We start from the raw sequence: 11108 nt of genomic DNA on the forward strand, positions 1-11108 counted from the left end.
GCAAAAAACGTACCAAAAAATAATAATAAAAAAACATTACAAAAACAATATGCCATTTTTGCGAGGGCGCGGCCACTCTGAGTGGTCAGTGCGGACATGAGAGTGACCGGATCACTGACTGTCGGTGGCGTACGAATTACAAAAGGGACCTGCCATTGGCCGGGCTTTCCCGAGGTCCCTAATAATAATCTGCCCCGCAAGTATCATTAACGTAAATGCCATTAATAAAAGCTCATCAACTTCCGGATGAACGACGTAAAAAAAAAAAGATAGTAAAGTTAACCTGCACAAAATTAGCCATAGTCATGGAATTAAGCCGTAGGCTGAGAAGTGTCATGTGACGTGTCTCTGTGAGCGGCGATGAACGATGGCGGCGGTGTGTGCTGCCAGCTTGACGAGGGATTCAGGCTCGGCCCGGACTGACGGGATGATGAATTCTCTCATTTTGTTCACTTCTACATGCAGGCGGATGTCTGGAACCACACACACACACACACACACACACACGCACACACACACACTCCTTTTCCAAATATTTGTCATGTGGGCGCTGCAGAACACCTCAATAGCAACTTTCCCGTGTGGCAAGAAGGTTAAATGTTCTGTGGCAGGTTGGAGGATGCTGAGGTGGTGCAGGATTCGTGTGTGTGTGTGTGTGTGTGTGTGTGTGTGTGTGTGTGTGTGTGTGTGTGTGTGTGTGTGTGTGTGTGTGTGTGTGTTAGTGTGCGTGTCGCTCTAGATCTGGGTGTGGCTCCTCCGTTCATATCTTCTCATCATAAAACCAGGATCCTGGCAGAATAAATCAAGCTGGACGGTGTGAGCTGCTTGTCCTCGGCTCCTCTCTGACACTAACTCCTCCTGCTCCACTCCACTGCCCCCCACCCCCCCACCCCCTCCTCCACTCCTCCACCACCACAGATCATTACAGCTGATGTGGGATCTGGATTCTGCTCAGACACAAGCTTCTTTCACTGAGGCGGTTCGCTGGGATCCAAATTATAATAAGATTTGAGTGAAAAAAGAAGGGGAGGGAAAAAAAAAAAAAAGGCCGAATTAGATTTTCTCCACCGATCATATGGACACGAGACTGCAGAGCCGCATGTTTTCAATCTTATCAATCTGCAACCTCACTGCCAGTTTCATCACAGCTCTGGAATCTGCCTCCGCCGCGTCCTGACGATGGGGCTTCTTCCTTTGTTTTGCAGCAACCGCCCGCGAGCGCTGACACTCTGCCTCCGCCGGCCTCAAGCAACCAGGTTCTGCAGCAGCTCCAGTCCTCAGGCCACCAGACTGTAGAAGCTCACATAAGTCTGCTGTCAGGTCTGGAGCCTGATGCAGTAACTCAGTGAAGTGATCTATGAAATGCATCATGAAGCCAGTGCGATAACTAACAACAGATCAAGTGCAATCATTACTCAGTGCAACTGAATGGGTTTTGTGACGCATTGTTGCTCATCATCACTGTTTTAAGTGCGTTTTTATATCTTTTACTGTGCGGTTTCATACTTTTATTACTCTTGGGGGGGTTTTTTAGACACTTTTAAAAGCCTAACTTGAGGCTTTTGCAGTAAAATAGTTCTTGTATGGTTTGTTTGTATGAATGATAATGAAGCTTTATCTATCTACCATATCTATCTAACCTGGATCCATTAAAAACAGTCATTTTGCAGCAGTCACTTCCAAAAAATGCGACTCTTTTATAATTTCATTAACATGAACGAGGCCTGTGGCCCCATCAGGTCTGCCCTCACATGCTGTGGTCCATCATCGCATTGTCCAGAAATATGATAAACGTCATTTTAAGCCCATTTATAGCAGCTTTCTAGAGCCACTTTTACAAACTTATGGTAAAGGAGACGTTGTTTGACCCTCAATATGACCACTTCTCTCTTCCTGTTGCATCATCTGTCACCTCCCACCAGAAAGCTTGTTCCTCATCACGAAAAAGGTGAATTTACTGGTAAAACATTTTAAAGTCTGCCTCACATCAACTAAAAGTACGACTTAAAACACGAACTCTTCTCTTTCATCCTGCGTGGTCTTATCAGTGATGCAGCGGTTTGTTTGATTCAGCTTTATGACACACTTATTAAGATTACAATAAAAAGCTTTTATTTTTCCTCAAACGGTAAACCAGAGCCATTTCATTACCGTCAATGACATGTCCTCATAAAGCGCTGTCATTTCCTTAAGAACATCCAGCGTATTAAAAACACACACAAAAAAAAAGGCCTGTCTCCGGTGCGAGTGACGCAGCAGATTCCTCAGTTCACTTCAGTTCATCCTGATATCAGTTTCACCGCCGGTGACGACGCTTATGTCTCGGAACCACCGAGCAATAATTCACTTACTCACCACAGTAACTCATTACAACCAGAGTCTCTTCACACCGAACGTCCAGACTCGACCTGACGTTCCTCTAATCCACAGAAATCTACATAACCAGCGGAAAACAAAACCCTCGTTTCATCTCTTTCAGTGAATTCTATTTTTGTTCATCTTTAATAGAAAAATGAAAATTATTAATAATGAAATTGCAGCTTTTTAACAACAAACTCAAGCAAAAAAAAACAAAAAACTACATCAGTCTGTATAAACAAAGAATATAAAATAAATAAAAGGTTTAAAAAAGGTTATATTAACTTTAATATTGAACTTCTGGAGATTTTTTTGGGAAACAAACAAATGAAAAAAAATATATATTTTTTTAATTTTCATGCATTTTAATTAAATTTGTATTTTGTTATTTTTGAAAGTTTTCAATTAAAATTACAATTAAAATATGATATGTGTTTTAGCCGATCTGAGCCAACTGGATGAAGGCAGGTTACACTTGGACGGATCACAAGTTAATTACACACAAAGTCAAACACACCTTCACTTTACACAACGTTTTCAAGTGAAAACGTCGTTTTTTTGTATTTTCAGCTCAGAAAGGTTTAACGTTTTGCTCAGCAGCGTTCTGACAATGACGTCCGTTTGTTTGGTAATGGCAGAAACACTGAGAACGATGTAGTAAGCATGTTGGGCCACTAGTGTGTGCTGTTGTTTGTTTTTGTACTGAAACCACACACACGCACGCACACACACACACACACACACACACACAGCAGAGAATAATGAGCTCTAAAGATTAACATTGGGAGAACATTCTAGTGGACAGACCACCAAGCTGGATTGTTATTACGGTGACTGTCAAAATAAAACTACCAAGCTGGATTGTTATTACGGTGACTGTCAAAATAAAACTACCAAGCTGGATTGTTATTATGGTGACTGTCAAAATAAAACCACCAAGCTGGATTGTTATTACGGCGACTGTCAAAATAAAACCACCAAGCTGGATTGTTATTACGGCGACTGTCAAAATGAAACCACCAAGCTGGATTGTTTTTACGGTGACTGTCAAAATAAAACCACCAAGCTGGATTGTTATTACGGTGACTGTCAAAATGAAACCACCAAGTTGGATTGTTATTACGGTGACTGTCAAAATGAAACCACCAAGTTGGATTGTTATTACGGTGACGGTCAAATTAAAAGCACTAGGGGCTCCTGACACCACGGAGGAAACCTTGTTCTGATTGTCTCTACTGAGCATGTGCAGAACCACTAGTTACTACGGAGACCAGGAGCAGTCGCAGAGTTTCCGCTGTCGACATCGAGACTTCAGTGACTCCGAGCACGGTTGTCGTCTAAACCGACACCCAAAAACACAACAACAGTTTTGCGTTATCGCTTGAAAACGATCCCTTGTAAACGAGGCGTTAGAGTCATGAAGTTTCCTCAGTCTCAGGTTTACTTGCAGCCATTGCTCCAACTGGTTCAATGTGGAAACTTCACATAAAAAGTCCAGACCGTATTATTGAATAACCCTCGTCCCTGCTGGCCTCAGTGACACACATAGTCTCATTCTCAAGAGGAACAAGAACAGCAGAGTGAATCCAAAGTGCTAAACAGTGCGACTTCAAAAAGGACGAGGTAAACACCGTGAATTCAATTAAAGTGAACAACTTGAAATGTGCTTGTGTTCCAGGCTCAAAGGGACAAGAGAGAAAAAGATCTGTACTAAGAAAACAAACAAACCCTTGATATTGTCTGTATATACTTATTTAAAGATTCACTTTTCAGCTGAAGATTCTAAATATAATTATAATCCTGCAGTATATACTTTACATATTTGCATGTCTTGTTTTTGTTTTCCGAACAGTCGAGCTTGTTCCAGATGCAGTTTGTTTGAAATCCGTTTCCCATGATTCAGCATGTTTTATGGTCCAGGCCGACATACGTGATGAGATACGGTTCATTTCCGCTGCACGAAGCTTCACTAATGTTGTTTAAACAGCTAATATGAATCATATCTGACCCCTTGAAGCGCTTCATGTTATTCAATATGAAATAAAATGGACTTATGACACATTTAGAAAACGTAGAAAAAGGTGAAAACGATCAGAATAGAAACGTCAAAGTGTCAGAATTCTTCCATCAGATCTCCTTCATGAGGCAATGGGAATAATAGACAATGTCACAGAGGAGTTTGTTATAGCTGACGTTAAAACTGAGTTTGTGGCTGTCAATATGGCAGAAAATATATATTTTGGCTTTTTCATTGATCATAAATTATTATTATTATTAAATTTTATGTCGTGTTTTGATACTCCAGTTTCTTCTCATCTTATTTTCTATTATGTTTTACCAACATGTATTTCTAAAGTTATTTTTCAAAATGATATCAAAAGGATTTACTTTTAATAAAAAAAAAATATGTAATTATCATTTAAATTGACTTGGTGCTCTTCATTAGATTTAGGTTTTTTTTATCTTGTTGTATTTCCTTTATTCCTTTCGTCCAGTTTCATCAAGTTTCAATTTAGTTTTCAGTAGTTTTCTCTTTCAGGTTTGTAATATTTCATCTTGTCTTTGTAAATTGATAATTTAATGACATTTTCATGAAATTTAATGATCTTTTCATAGATTTTTTTTATTAGATTTATTTTAAAAAACTAATTTAAAATTGATTTACTCTTGTTTCATGTTTTTCTCATGAGAATTAATTATTTTGTCTTGTCTTTATTGTTATTATGTTCCATCTAGTTTGTTTCATATTTGTAACTTAACTTCAGTTTACTCTGGTCTTTCTGTAACTTTGTTTTCTTTGGTATCAAATTATTTCACTGCATTTAGTTATTCATTTATTCAGTTGTTTATTTGTTTGTTTAATGATTTGATCATTTTCAAGGAATTTTAATCATCATGTTTTAGTTTTTTTTTTCACAGTTTTACTTTTATAATTTACTAATTTTATTCTTATTTCGATCTCAGTATCACAGTGGAGCTCTTTGAACTGCAATCATTTAAAAAGTGATCAATAGAAGAAGGTTTATTTTAGCCTTGTCGATGTTACAGTAAAGAAAACGCCTGTTGCAGGTTGTAGTTGTTTACTTTTTTGTAGCCTGAAGCGTCAAACTTTCCATCATTCTGGGTTTTATTTCGGGGGGATTTTCATTCGTCACCTGTTTGAAAAGCCAGGAGCCGCGACACAGACTGAGTTCCCCTTTTAGGCTTCAAACACACAGCAGGAGGAAGGAGAGAGGAGGAGGAGGAGGAGGAGGAGGAGGAGGTGAGGAAGAGAGGAGCAGTGCAGAGCAGTTCAACATCCTCCATGATGACAGCACTCCTCTGCAGACACACCCAGCGCTCACTGCAGGACTCAGCATCAGCACCCGGCCGCCTCACGCATCCAAACACACACCTCTCACACACACACACACACACACACACACACACACACACACACACACACACACACACTGCCAGAGCGGGGAGAGTAAACAGAGCGATGCCCACCCGTCCCTGACGAGGCTGCGTGCCAGTTGGGGAACGCCAGGTGGAAACAGTCACACATGATGGCAGCGGTGGCGGAGGTCCCGGAGCGTCAGGCCGAGGGGATGGAGGAGGAGGAGGAGGAGGTGGTGGAGGAGGAGGAGGTGGTGGAGGGTACCCCGGTCCACGCCGCCTCGTCCCGGTTCAGCCCGTGTGCAGATCAGCTGGATGAGCCTCAGAAACAGTCAGAGAGAGAGAGAGAGAGAGAGAGAGAGAGAGAGAGAGAGGTGTGCAGCCGTCCTCTGTGCTCGCAAGCCGTCCGACTGTCCGACTGAAGGAAACTCCCTCGCCTGCCCTGTAAACACGGACCTCCAGCACCGCTCACTAACTTCATTATGGGAGGAGCTGCCCCCCCCCACCCACCCCCCCCTCCTCCTCCTCCTCCTCCCTCACAACAAAGACAGCCTCATCCCTCGCTTCTCCTCCTCGTCTCTGGTCAGTTTCATCCTAATCTGACAGGGACGATCGCCCCGTCACTTGGCGGTGATGCCCGACGCATCCGACCGTAACTCAGTCGGATTAAAAGTTTCAAAGTCGAGGCGGCGTTGGAAGTGAGACGACTCGGTAACGAGCCGCTGTGGCGGCAGCCTCGCAAACTCTCAGGTCACGACAAGCAGACAAGCAGTCGGAGGAGTCCGGTTTCACCAGACTCATCATCTCCTCTGAGGCTGGAACCCAGTCTCACGTCCTCCTCAGGCTGATCAAGAGGTTGACGGTTCAAATCCCGATACCTGTGAACAAGAGCCTGAAACCCAACATCTCCCCGTCGGGGGGGAGGCGAACATCTCACACGGCAGCCGTTGTCTTTTGGTGCGTGAGTCTGGCTGCAGAAAAACACATGGAACTTATTTCTCCCTTACAAAATGAAAGGTTAACGTGAAAGTGAACTTTATTTCCAGTTCAACTGTTCCACACAAGACACACACAGGAATCCATCGCTTGCCCTCCGTTAGTGTTGACATAGACCCCCCCGAAGTAGAATAAACATAAGAAAGTCGAGAATGTAGCCCAGAAAAACAGATTTTAAAATTGAATTTTAAAAAGCAGAAAGAAATACACCCTGAAAAATATGCAATCTACTATAGAGCAGGGGTCTCCCACCTCGGTACTCGAGGGACGGGGTCCTGCAGGGGGAAAAAACAAATGCAAAAATCAAATTGCAAACTTTTAAACATTAAGATACAATGATACAGAAAGATCTAAACCTAAAGAATGCAACTGATTTCCAGGACACTTCTTGGTTTTTGTTCAGTACTGTTCAGGGGGGTCAAACTCAGATGCTCGAGGGCCAAAGCTCTGCAGGTTTTCCATGATTCCCTCCACTGAAGGTCCTGATGGTTCATCACCACCTTCTGCACAAAGCCAGATGACGAGCTGCTCGTTGCAGTCAGCTGTGTTGAAGCAGGGAGACGTGGAAAACATGCAGGGCTGCAGCCCTCCAGGACCGGAGTTCAACACATGTGGTTTAGCTCCTCCCAGTTCAGCACACCTGCAATGAAGGACTCGTTATTGGGCTTTTTCACAATCTTGGTGATGACATCATCGTTACAGTCAGGTGTGCTGAAGCAGGGAGAGAACTCAATATGCAGGACACTGTCCCTCCAGGACCAAGTTTGGACGTCCCTGCTATAGAGGTTGGTCACTCGGTCCATCAGTCGGTCAGTTGGTTTGTGGATTGTTTTGGTTGGTTGGTCGGTAGGTTGGTCGGTAGGTTGGTTGGTTGGTTGGTTGGTTGGTTGGTCAGTTGGTTGGTCGGTAGGTCGGTCAGTCAGTCGGTTAGTTGGTCGGTGGGTCGGTCGGTCAGTTAGTTGGCAGTCGGTCTGTTAGGTGGTTGGTTGGTTAGTTGGTCGGTCAGTCTGTTAGTTGGTCAGTCGGTCTGTTAGTTGGTTGGTCGGTTAGTCGATCGGTCAGTCGGTCGGTTGGTCAGTCAGTCTGTTAGTTGGTTGGTCGGTTGGTTGGTTGGTCGGTTAGTCGATCGGTCAGTCGGTCGGTTGGTCAGTTGGTCGGTCGGTGGGTCAGTCGGTCACCATATCAACATGACGCCCTCTCGGTCCTGGTGAACAGCTGAGTGGTAGAAGAACGTTTTGATCTTGAACTGATCGTCGCTACATCGAGTCAAATTCAGATTTGGATCCAGACTCGTTTTGTGCCGTCGTTCCTCTGCTCACACGGTGAAAACCTCCATCTTTCTTATCTGCTGGTCTCGAAATCCTGAACCAGACTCATCAGGATCGGTCTCTGTCTTTTATTGAGCTTATCTGAGCACGGCGACCTGCTGGCCGGTGAGCTGCAGGTCTGAGGGGCTGATGGCCGCCCTCCTCCCCTCCTCCCCTCCTCCCCAGGTGCTCCTGCGTTTGACCGTCAGCACTCAGTGTCAGCCGGAGCGAGTGGACGGCGCATTAGCCGACAAGCACTGGGATCGATGCAGCGGAAACACAAGGCAGCGTTACTGCGACGGGCGGTGCAGGTGTCAGGTCGCAGATACTCTGTGTGTGTGTGTGTGTGTGTGTGTGTGTGTGTGTGTGTGTGTGTGTGTGTGTGTGTGTGTGTGTGTGTGTGTGTGTGTGTGTGTGTGTGTGTGTGTGTGTGTGTGTGTGTGTGTCCTCCACCAGGCTAAAAATACCCTCATCTGGCATCAGTACGGATATTTTTAGTCCCAAACTGCTCCCTCCTGTTACTCTGCTCTTCAGTCACATGCAGCAAAATGAACAATCATTCAAAAGGGGATCGTTTCTGCGCTGAAGGTTTCACGTTTCAGCTTCGTTGCTTCTTCAGACCGTCTCTGCGTCTCATGATGTAAGAGAGATTATTCACCGATCTGCATTCAAGTCGGGGCGAGTCCAGACGGATGAGATAATCTCTTTGCATTTCTCTTCTTTCCCCCCCTTCTTGGCTTCAAGCGGCTGAAATGACACAGCATTTAGTTTTGGATCAACTCCAAAAAGCATTTTTCAACCCCCCACCCCCCCCAAAAAAAATCAATTTCTGGCTGCGAGGAAGAAGAAAAACATGTTCGCCACAAGCTGATCAGCAGCATATTTCACTTTCTTCACAGCTGAATTCATCAGAGAGACGCCGTGGTTAAACTCTATTCATTTTTTAATCATTTTGTTTATCCAGTCATTGATGTATCTAATCAGATCATCTCTAAATACAGTGAGGCGGGAGTCAGAACGACGTGAGAGACAAGGAAGAGAAGAGCGAGACGATTTTAACCCATCAAAGAAGAAACAGTTCTTTCAATTGCAAGGTTGCAGGTTCAATGCCCCATGTGAAAGTGTCTTTAAGCTAAAAACTGAAGCTGGTGTGTTTGTTACTAATGGTGTGAAGCACTTTGGGGGCCTCTAAAGCTAAGCTCGGTAAGTGAAATCCCATAGAGGCCCAAAAAGGAAATAATCAGACCCCAGTAAGAATTTTTGCACGCTCAGCAAACTCGACGTCTTCCATTAATTTTCCATCAAGCGCAGACAAAGTGGAAGCATCTCCGACCAGGCGGGATCACAGTGTCTGTGGGTAAAACATCAGCAGCCATCATTTCTTGCAGGTTGCCATGGAAACAACAGAAAAGCTGAAAACAATGTAATTAGCATGCCAGGCCTCTAGTGGGGGCTGTTGTTTGTTTTTGCGTGACCAGTAGCGTTTCCCCAGTTTTTCCCCCATTTCCGCGACCTCAGACTCACTGTGAAAAAAATCAAAGTGGCTGATCAGAACATTAATGAGTACGTTTACTTTCACTGAAGTAAAGAATGTGAGTATTGTTTCTGTCGACATGTTAAGTAACACGACGTCCAATCATTCAAGTTACATTGTGTCGTGAAAAAAAGTTGCAGAAATCAACATCAAAGCAATAACAAGCTCTATTTAATATTGCAAATGAAAATAAAAAATCTAACATGCATGCAAAGTGTTTGTCGCTCAGTTATTGTCGCTTCTTAAGATTTCATTAAATGTCCTTTTCCCCACATGATGCAAACGGCTCGGTAACAAAGTTTTTACTGTACATTCACACTTTAACTCACACATTGGTGAAGTTTAGTGATCTTTAGATATACGTGGACGTCGAAGCAGGAAACAGCCCAACGTGGTCGTTGTTTGATCCGTGGCAGCAGGTCGTCGCTGTCAAGACGTCGTGAAAAAGTTTGGGAGTTGATGCAACTTTGCAAAAAGTAGAAGTGCATTTTATTTCCCAGAGAAACGCAACCTGATGAGCGTTCAGTTCCACAAACGGGGTGTGAAACACAAACCTGATGATCCCACAGACCGGCCGGCATCACATGGCACACACACACACACACACACATAGGAAATATTTATGACACACACACACACACACACACACACACAGGAAACATTTATGACTCCTCAGACTTCTTACTGTGTGTTTTCACGCTGATGTTTGCTCTCGGGCTGCAGGAATGTTCACAGATGAACTGTAAGTGATCGATACGCTGCGCCGGGTCACACCGGCTTTAAAGAATCACACACACTCAGGTCTTCATGTCCTGCAGATCACACACACACACACACACTGACAGACAGACACATACACACACACACACACACAGAGGTTGACTTCAGGCCAAACTGCACATTCTTCTTCATCAGTTCCATAAGTGAATCAAGCAGCTAAATCAAACTGGTGACCGTCAGGAAGCTCTTCAGCTCCTCATGTTTCTTCGACAAGCTGCTTCCAGACATCAGTGATGTCACGTCCAAACAGGATTGTTATCGAGACTGTATGACAACAGCAGTGCCACAGAACAAACTGCAAGGTTCACAATAGTTTCGTTTTAAAACAAGTGTTGATATTGGTAGGAGGAAGATTCTCTATAATGTGGATGTTAACTGACTTTTGAACTAATGACCATGAGAAGAAACAGTGACAAGACATTGGAGACTAGAGCTACACTCGGTAGAGCGCAGACACATTTGTTTGCGGAACTGAGTTAGCATCGTTAGCCGTTAGCTCATATCAATGCTCACTGGCGAGGTCCAGTAGCTACACCACTGTGTGAAACGCTGAGCAGGGAGCGTCTCCATGGCAACAGATGCTGATCTCTTTCTTTCTTTCTTTCTTTCTTTCTTTCTTTCTTTCTTTCTTTCTTTCTTTGAGCAGTGAGAATGGTGTGCATGAGCTGGAACCAGCAGGAGGCAGTAGCAGTGTTGCCAGAGCAGCTTTACAGTTTCCACCCCAATCATATCTTAAAACCCGTCCATTCCAATAA

At 44.0% G+C, this 11108-nt stretch overlaps 1 protein-coding gene across 1 annotated transcript in view; it reads right to left on the reverse strand.

Annotated features, from left to right (window-relative positions):
• Nucleotides 1-5905, reverse strand: part of LOC308142585 (uncharacterized protein) — a gene marked incomplete at both ends in the record, with an annotated part of 30499 nt that extends 24594 nt beyond the window's left edge. Inside the window, one exon of the mRNA XM_080513083.1 lies at nt 5848-5905. Coding sequence (XP_080369209.1) covers nt 5848-5905 — 58 coding nt within the window. The remainder of the gene's footprint in view (nt 1-5847) is intronic.
• Nucleotides 5906-11108: the final 5203 nt, after the last annotated feature.

The sequence above is a fragment of the Blennius ocellaris genome (assembly GCF_963422515.1).
Source record: "Blennius ocellaris genome assembly, chromosome: 17".
NCBI classification, from domain to species: Eukaryota; Metazoa; Chordata; class Actinopteri; order Blenniiformes; family Blenniidae; genus Blennius; species Blennius ocellaris.